This window comes from Acipenser ruthenus, chromosome 32 (assembly GCF_902713425.1).
Source record: "Acipenser ruthenus chromosome 32, fAciRut3.2 maternal haplotype, whole genome shotgun sequence".
NCBI classification, from domain to species: Eukaryota; Metazoa; Chordata; class Actinopteri; order Acipenseriformes; family Acipenseridae; genus Acipenser; species Acipenser ruthenus.
Genome location: NC_081220.1, coordinates 5764693 through 5779956, shown reverse-complemented (window position 1 = coordinate 5779956; position 15264 = coordinate 5764693). Strand labels below are relative to the sequence as shown.

General features: G+C 37.5%; 1 protein-coding gene across 4 annotated transcripts in view; it reads left to right on the top strand.

The window, feature by feature from the left end:
• Positions 1–7859: 7859 nt before the first annotated feature.
• LOC131703254 (P2X purinoceptor 4-like) overlaps positions 7860–15264 on the top strand; it is a 33943-nt gene continuing 26538 nt past the window's right edge. For 3 of the 4 annotated variants that reach the window (XR_009309745.1, XM_059006351.1, XM_059006349.1), the window contains exon 1: positions 7860–8107. Coding sequence is in view for 3 of the 4 variants with exons in the window: in XM_059006351.1 (XP_058862334.1) it covers positions 7992–8107 (116 nt within the window). In the remaining variant the exon portion in view is untranslated. The remainder of the gene's footprint in view (positions 8108–15264) is intronic. The other variant, XM_059006352.1, reaches the window with a different exon arrangement.

The window sequence follows — 15264 nt, the reverse complement described above, 5'->3', positions numbered from 1 at the left end:
TCGAAAAAACATCTACCCCGGACGTTGAAAAGAATTGTGGGAAATGTGGGCTCAGGCATAGAAGCAAAGGTATATTTCAAGGTCTTAAAACAACATTTCCCACAATTCTTTTCAACGTCCTGTCCCTGCCTATTGGCTGAGCATCGCAGAACAAGCAGGGGCGGCACATTCAAATGTCAAACTGTACAGTCAGACGCGGAGCATTTAGCTTGTTTGTTTTTACGCTACTGACTGTCTCTGTTGAAGCGAATACTGTTTTGTTTTTAGCCGTATTTTTATTTTCATCGGCAGACGTGCTCTGGATGCAAGCACAGTGCTGACATGTCATTTCCTAAAATTATATTAAGCAAGGTTTCGGGTAAATATATAAAGAAAAAAGGGAGTGTATATTTTAGCACTAGTACAACAAGACCATGTACGGAATTAAAATGAATGGACTATAGAATAGTCTTTTTTGGGGGTTTTTTGGAACAATTTAAATGGTTTAAAAGCAAAAAAGATTATCCATAAACTAATGTTAACAGAAAATACATATAAAAATAGAATTTCGACAAAAGCTGCCGGGAAGCACTGTCGCTGCTGATTGCTTGTTTCTACGCGCTTTGAAAAGGGAGTCTCGTCTTCCAGAATATCACTTACAATGTGCGCCATCAAAAATAAGAATAAAGTTTCTAAAGAAGATGATTTCAGCAAGCTAAAACACCACACGAACACTTGTCATGTGACACTTTCTATATTGGCTTGCTAGCTTGCAATGGTCTGCTGGTCCGCGGCGGTGCGGCACTGAGCGCTGGTTTAACATGTTACAGGTGTTACACACCAGCGCCAGTAGCACTGAGCGCTTTTCACCTCCAGCGACAGTGTGTCACTGACGCTGGCATGCGTATCTGGTGTTAAACGAACCATCTGAAATGGTTCTATATAGACACTTTTAGGGTTCCATATATGAAGCACGCCAAAGAACCTTAAAAGGTTATAGAACTCTTTATTCTAAGAGTATACTAGCATGCGCTTGATGCGTAGGCTACATAACTCTGAATGTTTGTAGCAATTGACACAATAATATATAACGCAAATGCAAATTACAAAATGTACACTACATAATCTGATGGCAAGAAAAATAGAACACAAATTAGTTGTATTTATCTTTATTAATAACAGCATGTTATATTATTTTACATAATGTTAGTAGTGTACGCTATATGTGCTATCACCATGTTAATTTTTAACCAATGAGAATGCAGCATTTGGTTTTGACAGGTCCCCTAGCCAATCAGAATCGACCAGAGGTTCCGACTCCCAGTTCCGGTCATGTGTTTGTAGTCTTTAAGCAATTCCAGAAGTCCCACCCTCCCGTCAAAACTAAAATGTATCAAGTGTTGAAAAAATTAAATGAGTAAAAAGGGAAAACAAAAATGTATAAAATGTTGAAAAGATAAAGCACGTTTTGAAAATAAAATGAGCAGTAAAATGTTAAAAACAAGTTTACAATGCATGTGCTTAAAAATGAAAAACCGTTTAAAAACAGAGAAATGTGAATTGTTAAAACCTGCAGAGAACAGAGAACCGTGTCTGTTGAAAAAAGACTAAAAACGTGCTAAACAGTTTAAAACACTTCTTAACTACCACATAGATAGATAAATAAATAAAACAAAGTAAGATGTGAGAACCTGTAGACATTGTTAACATTTTAAAAAAACGTATTTTACATAGCTTTAGACCTAAGCACAAGTTCCAACTTTGTTACAATGTATTTGCTTAAAGAATATATATATATTTTTTAAATAAAATACTACAAACCTTAAATGTGTCTGCGGGAAAGAGAACACTGCTGTACACTAATCTGTGCCCTGCAGGAGCTAAGGGCGTCGCTCGAAGATAAGAAACTAGGGGAACCCCAGCACTGGCTAGCAGCATCGCTGGGCATGTGCGAAGGGTGTTGCTGGTACGTCTGTTCGAAGATAAGAAACGGTACAGAACCAAACGGCGAATCTCTGCAATAAATGGTAAAAACAAGGTTGCCATGCAGTTACTTAAAAATGAAAAACAATTTTAAAAGGGGAGAAATGTGAATTGTTAACACGTGTAGAGGTTGCATGTCCAGAGCTATATTGCGGCGACACAGAAGGAAACGACACAGGATGGCTTTAAACAGAGCAGTGTGTATATTTAAAAAAGACAAAATGTTTAAAATAAGGAACAACCTGTTTAAAATGTACATACTTAACCCAACACAAACAAACAAACAAACAAACAAACAAACAAACAAGGGCTCTGCACTCTTGACCGGAGGGTCGTGGGTTCAATCCCAGGTGGGGAACGCTGCTGCTTGAGCAAGATACTTTACCTAGATTGCTCCAGTAAAAAAAAAAATAACACCCAACTGAATAAATGGGCAAGTGTATGTAAAAATAATGTGTAAAAAATAATGTAATTTAATTGGTTTAAAAGCAAACAAGATTATCCATAAACTAATGTTTACAGAAAATACATATAAAAAGAGAATTTCGACAAAAGCTGCCGGGAAGCACTGTCGCTGCTGATTGCTTGTTTCTACGTGCTTTGAAAAGGGAGTCTCGTCTTCCAGAATATCACTTACAATGTGCGGCTTCAAAAATAAAAATAAAGTTTCTAAAGAAGATGATTTCAGCAAGCTAAAACACCACACGAACACTTGTCATGTGGCACTTTCTGTATTGGCTTTCTAGCTTGCAATGGTCTGCTGGTCCGCGGCGGTGCGGCACTGAGCGCTGGTTTAACATGTTACAGGTGTTACACACCAGCGCCAGTAGCACTGAGCGCTTTTCACCTCCAGCGACAGTATGGCACTGACGCTGGCAAGTTTATCTTTCACAGATATTTACAAATCCCTACATTTATAATAAAGAATGAACAGTTAAGTGTTTGGAATGAACTTTCCTTCGTGTTGCACAGGATATTTGTGTTAATAATCTCAAGAGTGCGATGTACGTCAGAGGCATCGACAGACATGTTAACACATGGACGCTACAGCGTTTGAAATCTGACCAGTGTGTGTAGGCATAGAGGATGGACTAAACTAATATCTCGACACACGCAGCATAGTGTTTACAGCTGGGCATTAGATACAATTTGATCATGTAAATGAAGCACGTTTTACTATGGAGGTGACATTGGTACCTAGTTTCTCTATTTCACTTCAGTCGTGTTAGAATTCCCCTGGTAAAAATGAAACGGTGGCACTACCTCCCAGCTCAGGGAGATATTTATGTTCCTTCATTTCAGTGCATTCAAACTTTAGCTTTTTATTTTCAGGATCTTTGAGGAGGAGCCCCTCTGTCAAAGAGTCTGCATACTGTATTGTGAAGAATGTGGTTATCAAGTGACTGCATTACACTCCAGATAGGGCAGGTGTAAGTTAGATAGCCACGAGAGATGACAAGTTAAAGAAGAGCCCCTCACCCCCTTGTTTTTACACACTCTGTTTTAACAAGTCAATTTGTAACCAAGAAAAAATCCTTAATGTGAATTTAGGATACCTTCAGAAATTATTCTCTGCAAAGAAAATGCTTAACATCTGCTCAAAGTATTTGTTGGTGTTTTCTTTATATATAAATATTGGATATATGAGTGTTTGTAGACAAAATGCACGCACACAGAATGTAAAATGTGTGCTCACACACCCCGAACAATGTGTGTGTTGCAAATAAATAACAAGAAGCAGCGGATCCGTCCTGTAACGTGGAAGCGCAGTACAAGCGAACCGTTTCACAGGATGTGGATAAGTACCTGTTTGTAAATATTGTAAATGTTTTGTAAGCAATGTTTTCTGATGACTAAATTGGAATATTTTTTTTAATTTATTGTTTTTTTTAAAGATTTCAGTTTGCATAACTGAATTACTGGCACCACATGTTTCAATACTACACAGTAGCTGGTTGCAGAACATTGACACAAAACCGTTTCTAAAAGGACAATAATGTAAACCGGATGGCCCCTTGGCATCTTAAAACACCACATTTTCTTAGCTGACCGTCACAAACTGGACATTCTCAAGAACAGCCATCCCAGCTAGAGGGGCCCAACTAGCATCTCTAAAGTTTAGTTATTTTCATCTTGGCTAAAACTCTTGAACACCGTAGCTTGGAAAAATATAACTAGCACACACACGCACGCACGCACGCACACACACACACACACACACACACACACACACACACACACACACACACACACACACACACACACACACACACACACACACACACACACACACACACACACACACACACACACACACACACACACACAGTGTGAAGTGTAAGGGCAACAAAAGATAATAGTTTTACAGTGTGTGCCCTGTGCTAAGAACTCCCCAACAATTGTTCATCGAAATTGCATTGCCGATTCTCTTGTGAAACTGGCTGGACAACCTCTAGATAGCACCGCAGGACACAGCATGTTGTAGGCTTTGAAATGCGCTGTCCACTTCTTTAGCTGTCTTGCTTGTCAAAGGGCCAGGCCCTGCATCCTTAGACAGCGCAGCTATACACGCTATAATGTAACCTAAAATCATCGTTGAAGTTTCAATACCAGCACATCTCTAATCTCTAGTTCATTTTGCCATTGCTACTCAATGTCAGCAACCACCGTTCTGTTTCTCTTGAAAAATGCTCCCTATTTGGTTTATGCATCGTGTAAGCTTACTGGTCTGTTAACCAATTTGACACTTATTTTCTTTATGCAGACACCCCACTATTCTGCACACTTTTTAACAGGATATATGGAATAGTTTTTCGTGCAGTTTTCTGTAAATGCAGTCCTATGTATGAAAAACTTTAAAACGGGAGTGACATGCTGTGTAACGAGAAGTGTTCTATGTCATTTTATTAACTTTTTAAAATTGTTTACCATTCCCCTCTTTAAAACTGTTCTCATTCTACCTAAAGGAATTACAGCAGACTCTTGTACTTATCGCCTCTAGCCTATCACCACAGGCCAGTGCAATCCCCAGCCCCTCGCTCATGAGGGGGATCTGTCGCTTGTACAATTCTCTCTCAGTCTGCCATGCTCACACAAGAATAGACACAGCCGAAGTTTATCACATTTTATTTTAAAACAATTTTTTGCTTTAAGTAAATACGTTGTAACAATGTTGGAAATTGTCTAAAATATGACCGCTGATAGTCAATGTTTGTACCATATTGTTTTGACGTTTTGAAGCTTTAAAATAAATAAACTTAAATATACATTCATGATCCGTGCATTTCAGCATAAACGCCTGGTTTCAAAGTGTTTAAATACGTGCCTAAAGACTGTTTTGTTCAGATGATAATCCTTCAATCTGTACTTTTGAAAACTTTTGTGTTTTTTGTATACTTCTGTATAAGCTACAGGCCTCTTCAGCATTGCCAAGAGAGACCCAAACTGATCTTTCTGCACAGCTGGGTCAACATATGCCTTATTTTAATTGTATAAATTAAAAAAAAATACAACAACATCTCTATACTTTAGTTTTATTTACCGTTTTACGGTAACAATTTGTTTTCTTTATCTCAAAATTGACTTGAAAACTTTAAAACTGTTGTTTTAAAACTACACACATGGCCCTGAACCTAGGTAAAACTTCTGTAAAAACTACAATCACGTGACAGGAAGGGGCGTGGCGCTTCCACAACGCCCTCAGCACCCTGGGGGAACTGCAGCCACACTCGCAATTCTCTCTGTTTGTTCAGATACAGACAAGCACTGACACTGAAAAGGTTTGTAGCATCTTATTTTAAAACTGTTTTTTTTTCTTCAGTTTATGTAAATACATTGTAACAAGTCTAACATAGCAGCAGCCGATAGTCAAGGTGTGTATTCTTTTTTATTTTTTATTTGACATTTTAAGGTTTTAAAGCAGGGGTGCCCAAGTCTGGTCCTGGGGGGCCGATGCCCTCCTGGTTTTTGTTTAAACTGTACACTAAATTGATTAATTGGACAAATTAAGCTTCTAATAAGGGCTTGATTGGTCCAATTAAGTAATTTTGGGCACAGTTGCAACAAAAGTCAGGAGGGACATCGGCCCTCCAGGACCAGGATTGGGCACCCCTGTTTTAAACTCAAGACACTTGGTACAGACATTTCAGAAGCCGACCCTGCTGTTTTAGACATGCTTGTACATCCAGCTGTGTAAAATAAGTAATGCAAGAAGGTTTTTTTAAATGTTAACAATGTATACAGGGTCTCACATTATTATTATTTTATTTTATTTATTTATTTATGTATTTATTTATTTGTGTTGGGTTAAGTATGTACATTTCTTAAACAGGTTGTTCCTTATTTTAAACATTTTGTCTTTTTTCAACAGACACGCTTCTCTGTTTAAGACCATCCTGTGTCGCTTTCCTTCTGTATAGGTCCATTTAGCTCTGTACATACAGCATCGGATCGTTGTTCATTATAAAACACTTTATTTTATTTATTTATTTTTAAACGGACACGCTTCTCTGTGTAATGTACTTGTTTTTAACATTTTACTGTCTTCGTTTTCAAGCTCGTTTATTTTTTCAGCACTTCGTACCCTTTTTGTTTTCACCCATTTTACTGCTCATTTTATTTTTCTGAAATAAAGAATATAACAAACTGTATACCCTTGTTTTCAAACTTATTTTTATTTTTCTAAAAAGCTTATTTTATTTTCTGAAATGACACATATAACAAAACAATGTATTCTCCTGTTTACCCATTTCACTCTAAATACATTTAAATTAAAAATGAATACCCCAAACCTTTGTTTAATTCCCTATTTTAATGTGATAAACTACAATCATGGAACACAGATTCCAAAAGTGCATTAACAACTACATACACGTGACAGGATGGGAGGGTGGGACTTCCGATATTGCTTAAAGACTACAAACACATGACCGGAACTGGGAGGCGGGACTTCTGGTCCTGATTGGTTAAGGCCGCCTGTCAAAACCAAATGCTGCATTTTCATTGGTTAAAAATTAACATGGTGATATCGCATATAGCGTATTCTACTGACGTCACACGTGAGAAGTTTTGGACATTTTTGCGGGTATTTTATTTGGTTATATTTTGAGTAGTTTTAAAATATTTACGATATGACTAAGCAAAATACTAAGCTGTATGATACACAACCATTAGTGTTTACATCACTGTTGCTAAACATTGTAACAATGACACGCATCAATATTTGTCATATGATGTACATTTCATTATTACCTTGGGCTACAAACGGAGCACTTTCTAAAAGGCACAGTCTGGTAACAGGCGTTATTGCAAATAAGAATTTGTTCTCAAAGGTTTTACTTGATTAAAGAAAAGGAATGATTTTTCGTATGATTCGTATCAGCGTTATTCCACAATTAAAATAAAAGGCTAAAATTGAGGGCCCCCAACATCTTTAAACAGCTTGTTGAGTAGTAAAAACGCGCTGGATACTGAACTAAACTGCAGCTACGTTTCAGCATGAATGTGACATTGACAGTGCACCTCGTTCGCCAGAAGCAGTTTTATTGAACAAGTATGTTCACTAAATTTAAGCATTGCCTGTGTCGATGATGATTATATATGAGAAGTGTATTGATTTGGTTACCAAACAACCAAAAAAAGCCTTCATAGTTTTTGCAAGTGTACAAATAAAAACTCTCCGACAGCAACTTATTCCGCAGCAAACGGATTCCTAGGATCCCTGGTAATTAAGCACATAAAACACAAAAAGTTGAAATTGCAAATAATGTAGTTGCTATTTGTTACACTGGGGAACATCAGAGGTGAGTGTGATGTCACAACTTACGCTCCTGCTTGGGTTGGGTTTGGGCGGGTTTTTAGGAAGAATTGGTGAGTTTTTGTAAAAATAGTTGGCAACCCTGTCGAGCACTAGAAAAGGCAGCACTGGTGCTAGTAGTACATGTGACAAGAGTATCTTGCTGCCAGTGTTAAGGAACAGAATTTAGAACACTATATTTATTTTTATTTCTTTAAACAATTTCAGGCACACAATGGGTCTGTGGAATTCCATTAGGTACTACAATACAGTTAAATACTTGCAGATTAAAAGCAAAAAACTGGCATGCCTGAAATGGAGTATACACGGAATCATTTTCATATCGATCTGGTGAGTCACAAGTCAAAGACTTCTACTGACAAAGCACTAATGCTCTGAAAGAAATTGGACATATTTAATTGAGGACTTTCCTCTAGTAAAATATCGGGTAAAATGTACTTGTTGTTACTATTAGTAGTACTAACCTTCTTCTTCTTCTTCTTCTTCTTCTTCTTCTTCTTCTTCTTCTTCTTCTTCTTCTTCGTGGTAGTCGTAGTAGTTGTTGTTGTTGTTGTAGTCATAGTCGTAGTGGTAGTATTAAGAATAACACACAACATAATACAATTCATTTATTTACATCACTTCTTTTTTGTGAAATATCATTAATAAATTCGTTTTTTTTTCTATGCTGGCGTAGCATAGTTCAGATCCCTGAATTTGCATTGTTTTGAAACGAAGGTCTTAAAGTGAGACTGGCCACAACGAAGGAGATAATTATTAAACTATTCATTCCTGATGTTTGTCATCATCCTGAGTGATTCAGAGTTCTGTTGCTCCCGTATTGAGATTAGTGTTCCTTCTATCTGACAACATATTTGAGTTAAATGCACTTCTACCTATGACATGTAACACTACCATTGCACTAAGATCAAACTATCCGCCTGATTTTCAGAAGGGGCAAAGTGAAAAACAGGTCGCAAAACACCTTTGTGACACCAGATAGCTGGCAAGCTGTATTTTCAAAAGCCAGCTGCTCGGAGGCATTTCAGGGTTCGCGCTTTATGAAAATACACTCGCATTACAGCTTGTTAAGCAATTGAAGTCCGCAATTATTCTGTTTTGCAAGTCGAGTGCCGTCCATCAACAGCTGGGGACAGATCAGGCATCTGTCAGTCTTCTGTGTCAGAGATACTGGCTGATGTCACAGATGCGCTTTTCCGTAGGGCACGGGAGTATAATATTTCCAATTGGAGGTGAGGAACAAAATAGAACCAAACACAAATGCTATCAGTTGTCTGGCTTCCCAGATATGCCCGGTGTAATAAATTGCACACACATTGCAATATCGCCGGATTCAAGGAATTAAACTGCTTTCCGAAACATAAAACATCATCATTCTTTATATTATTTACTGAGTCTCACACGTGCAGCCAATACAACTTTAGAACACTCTGTCAATATAAACTTGGTACTTCACGTATTCTCCTAGAATAGGGCACCATCTATTGGCATATCCCGGTATTGCAGGTACACCGACATAACTGAATCCCAGTAACTTAACACAGTATCATTACATCTCCCCTTCTTTATAAGTATTCCAGTGTTTTGTAAGTGCAGGGGTGGACTACCCTGACCCTAGTGGCTATACAGGGATTATTCTGTCCCAGACGCTATCCAGTAAGAATTCAGCTTTCTGAATTCTAACTGGATAGTGTCTCTTCATGAATATAATATTAGTGGGTACAGAATATAATATTAATGGGTACACACTGTATAGGAAAGACAGGCAGGACAGAAGAGGCGGAGGGGTAGCGCTATACATAAGAAATAGTCTTGAAGCCCAGGTGTTCAATCAGGACAAAGAAAACAATGCAGAATCAATATGGGTCAGAATAATGGACACAAATTCAAAGGGAATAATAATAGGAGCATGCTATAGACCGCCAAATTCAGTCGCTGAGCAAAACAATCTGTTATACAATGACATTCGAAATGCATGTAGAAAAGGAGAAGCCATACTAATGGGGGGTTTCAACTTCCCCCGTATAAAATGGGAAAACCCGATGGGGGGCACGACGGACGAAATTGAAATGGTGGAAATGACAAATGACTGCTTCCTAATGCAATTTGTCAAGGCACCGACAAGAGGGGAGGCATGCCTTGATTTAGTCTTTTCAAATAATGAAGACAGAATAACTAAAACAGAGGTCAGAGAGCCATTGGCAAACTCAGACCACAACATGGTCTCATTTGAAATATTTTTTAAAACCCCAAAAGTAATGACTAAAGCTAAGGTTTACAATTTTAGAAAAGCAAACTATGAAGGTATGAAACAGAGACTAACAGAAGTAGATTGGAGTAAAATAGAGAAAACATCCACAGAAAAAGGATGGCTGTTTTTTAAAAATGTAGCACTAGAGGCGCAAAACAATTATATCCCAAAAATAGACAAATCTAAATCTAAAACAAAATGGCCAAAATGGTTTAATAGATCAATTAAAAAAATATTCAGCGAAAAAAGGCACTTTACAGAGCATTTAAAAGGGACCAAAAACAAAGTAGACAGAAAGAGTACTTGGAACTGCAAACATAAGTCAAAAAGGAAGTTAGAGAGGCCAAGAGAGAGATAGAAATCAATATTGCTAAGGGGGCTAAAACCAATTCCAAAATATTTTTCCAATATTATAACAGCAAGAGAACATTCAAAGAGGAGGTTAAATGTCTAAAAGACACAAATGGCAAACTCATAGATGAAGAAAAAAATAGCAAATATATTAAATGATTGCTTTTCACAAGTTTTTACAAAGGAGGACACGGACAACATGCCCGACACATTCGACCTGTTCCTATCCAGTTTTAAATAACTTTAGCATAACACAGGTAGAAGTGTTAAAGGGACTAGGAGCTCTTAAAATAAACAAATCCCCTGGGCCAGATGATATCCTCCCAATAGTACTCAAAGAAATGAAAGAAGTTATTTACAAACCGCTAACCAAGATCATGCAACAGTCTCTTGACACAGGGGTTGTACCGACAGACTGGAAAATAGCAAACATAATACCGATCCACAAAAAGGGAGACAAAACCGAACCAGGTAACTGCAGACCTTAAGCCTGACTTCTATTATATGTAAACTTATGGAAACTATAATACGATCCAAAATGGAAAATTACCTATATGGTAACAATATCCTGGGAGACAGTCAGCATGGTTTTAGGAAAGGGAGATCATGTCTAACTAACCTACTTGACTTTTTTGAGGATGCAACATTGAAAATGGATAATTGCAAAGCATATGTCATGGTTTATTTAGATTTCCAGAAAGCTATTGACAAAGTCCTGCATAAAAGATTAATTCTCAAACTGAACACAGTAGGGATTCAAGGAAATGCATGCACATGGATTAGGGAGTGGTTAACATGTAGAAAACAGAAAGTACTGATTAGAGGAGAAACCTCAAAATGGAGTGAGTTAACCAGCGGTGTACCACAGGGATCAGTATTAGGTCCTCTGCTCTTCCTAATCTACATTAATGATTTAGATTCTGGTATAGTAAGCAAACTTGTTAAATTTACAAACATTACAAAAATAGGAGGAGTGGCAAACACTGTTGCAGCAGCAAAGGTCATTCAAAATGATCTAGACAGCATTCAGAACTAGGCAGACTCATGGCAAATTACATTTATTAGAGAAAAGTGTAAAGTATTGCATGCAGGCAATACAAATGTGCATTATAAATATCATATGGGAGATACTGAATTTGAAGAAGGGAACTATGAAAATGACCTAGGAGTTTATGTTGACTCAGAAATGTCTTCATCTAGACAATGTGGGGAAGCTATAAAAAAGGCCAACAAGATGCTCTGATATATTGTGACAAGTGTTGAATTTAAATCAAGGGAAGTAATGTTAAAACTTTACAATGCAACTTTACAAGACCTTGCCTAGTTCTGGTCACCTTGTTACAAAAAGGATATTGTTGCTCTAGAAAGAGTGCAAAGAAGAGCAACCAGAATCATCCCAGGTTTAAAAGGCATGTTGTATGCAGACAGGCTAAAAGAATTGAATCTATTCAGTCTTGAACAAAGAAGACTACCCAGCGATCTGATTCAAACATTCAAAATCCTAAAAGGTATAGACAATGTCAACCCAGGGGACTTCTTTGACCTGCAAAAAGAAACAAGGACCAGGGGTCACAAATGGAGATTAGATAAGGGGCATTCAGAACAGAAAATAGGAGGCACTTTTTTACACAGAGAATTGTGAGGGTCTGGAACCAACTCCCCAGTAATTTTGTTGAAGTTGACACCCTGGGATCCTTCAAGAAACTGCTTGATGAGATTCTGGGATCAATAAGCTACTAACAACCAAACGAGCAAGATGGGCTGAATGGCCTCCTCTCATTTGTAAACTTTCTTATGTTCTTATGTTCTTATGTTCTTAATCCTCTCCTGAGGTTCACTTTTTTCAGCCACTTGTTTCCTTTGATGCTTCACTTCATTTGCTTCAGGTTTCTGTCGTCTTTATCAAATCCCTTCAGTTTCTTCTGTACTGATGCCCTTCCGATTCCACAATGCATGAGTGTGGCTGTGTGCTATTTGTTAGAACAACAGCAGGTCTCCACATTCTCTCCTCCCTTACCCTCACTGTATCTCCTGGCTGAGGCTTCAGAAGTTTTGACCCTCGGTCGTAGTATTATTTTTTCTCGGTTTACTTTTAGCTTTTGTGTAACTCCTCTTGCTACTTGTGGTTGGAGCAGCTTCTGTGAAGAGGGGAGTCTGGTTTTTGTCCTTCGTCCCACAAGTAATTGAACTGTTCATGCCAAACCCTCCAGTAGTGTGTTGCGATAGTCCAGTAATGTAAGATGTGGATGTTGACAATCAGCTATGGCTTTTCTTAACAATTCTTATTCTTTTTATTTGCATGGCTTTTTCAGCCTTTTCATTAGATTGAGGATATCTAGGCAATGCTGTAGTATGCTTAAGCCCATACTCTTTGCTGAACTGTTGAAATCCTGCAGATGCATACTGTGGGCCATTGTCAGATATCACTTCATCTGGAATTCCATGTCTGCTGAACTGTTTGCAGTAGGTAATTACCATTGAGCTCTTGGCATTTGCCAGCTTGTTGATTTCAATGCAGTTTCAATATGGGAGGAGTCATACGAAAAAAAACACTCATTATCATATAATAGACGTATCCCCCCAACTTAACACGACCATCATGACAGTAAAAATAAACATAATGAAGCGTTCTTACTTTTGTATAAGCCGCACGAAGACTAACTCGACTGTGCAGAATACTTTTTTTTCTATGGGTAAATATCGTGACTTTCTTCCTAAGCATCGGGACGCGGGACATTTGCTAGGAAATCGGGACTGTCCCGACCATATAGGGACTGTTGGCATGTATGCATGTATTATTTACCGAGTCTCACACATGTAGCCAATACAACAACTGTATTAGTACACTCTCTGTCCCTACAAACTTGGAACTTAATATACTCTCCTAGAGTAGGTCACCATCTATTGGCATACCCCGGTATTGCACAAATATAGCAAATGCATATTAATGTTTACCGTTTATATTCTGATTGTTCACAAACATACAGAAACATTCAGGTATTGCATGTAAAGAATATGAATATTAATATTACATCATAGAATACATTTATATTGAAATAAGTTAAAGATGTATTTTTCTATAGGCACGCTGTAGTAGTAGTATTATTTAGTCATTTAAAAGACGCTTTTATCCAAAGCGACTTACAGAGACTAGGGGGTGAACAACTGCTGTTCTGTGCTTTAGGTCGCATAGTCATTTTTGGACTTCTTTATTTGACATTTTTTATGGAAGACGTTGCGTTTATTTTTTCAGTTATATCCTTCCTTATTTTAAATTTGCCAGTGGCTCTAAACCTTTGCCGAAAAGAACAGTTTGATGTGCTAAAATCTCATCATCGAGCAAAACTCAACTTGGGTGGCTATTAATGTATTTTTCCTTTTTTTCTCATTGTTGATCAGTGCTTGAATTATGGGACAAAAAGTAGGGGGCCCTAAAATGTGAATGCGAAGTGACTGTTAGCACAGCCAATCAATGTGTTCCTCTCAGACTTCACAAGCATATACAAACTCCAGTATGTAAATCACAGTATTCCAGTACGCACTAGTGATACAAAATCACCATATTTGTCATGTTTGATTTTTTTCTGCTTGCATTTTTTTCTCAAGGAAACAAAGTGAGTCAACACTCGCTTAGTTTATAGATATATCTTTATTTTTATATTATTATTATTATTATTATTTGTTTATTTAGAAGACGCCTTTATCCAAGGCGACTTACAGAGACTAGGGTGTGTGAACTATGCATCAGCTGCAGAGTCGCTTACAATTACATCTCACCCAAAAGACGGAGCACAAGGAGGTGAAGTGACTTACTCAGGGTCACACAATGAGTCAGTGGTTGAGGTGGGATTTGAACCGGGGACCTCCTGGTTACAAACCCTTTTCTTTAACCACTGGACCACACAGCCTCCAACTTTTTTTAAAAAGTTGATTGAATTAATAAAAGCTGAAAAACATAGTACAGAAAACATTCCTTAAAACAGACCGTCCTTAATGTTTTGCAAATAGGGGCCTCGTATTTCTTTCACAAGAGTATAGTTTTTTTTTTTGTTTTTTTTTTTTTAAATCAATCTCAAACTTTATTTACTTTGGGGGAAAAAAAATATTCTTTACATAACTCATAAGTTAAATCTTTATGAATACGTGTAGGCATATATCCATGGCAACCAATACTTATTTTAATTTATACCCCTAGCTTTGAAGACAAGAAATCCCTTAATATGATATTGCACTGTATATACCATCACAAAGTGCTTTACAGAGGCAGGCTGTGAACTGTGGATTATATGCAGAGTCACTTACAATAGGACATTGACTTAACATCTCATCCGCAGGGTGGATCGCAAGAAGATGAAGTGACTTGCTCAGGGTCACACAGTGAGTCAGTCAGTGGCAGAGGTGGCATTTGAACTGGTTACAAGCCTGGGACTGTAGCCACTGGACCGTACTGCCTCCTTGATTATATAATATATATATATATATATATATATATATATATATATATATATATATATATATATATATATATTCCCTGTGTTACTCCCTCTCTCCTGCATCACACAAGAACTGAGACAGGGAATCCTCAGGTTCTCCAATAGACGGTTTATTGAAGGCAGTTCTTGCAGCCGTTCCCACTCATGCAGTAACTTTAAAATAAAGAATCCAAATGGTTTCAGCCAGCTTCATTTATTACTCCCTATCCCTCCTTCCCAATCATGCAGTAATACAAAATACAATTATATTTAGAGATAACATGCTGAAATAAAATACATTTCTCAGAAAACACATTATTGCATGTTTTAACATTTACATTGAACCTTATTTCTCTAACAGTTTCATAAAACATTTAACACTACTACTCATTTAATGTAAACAACAAAAATAA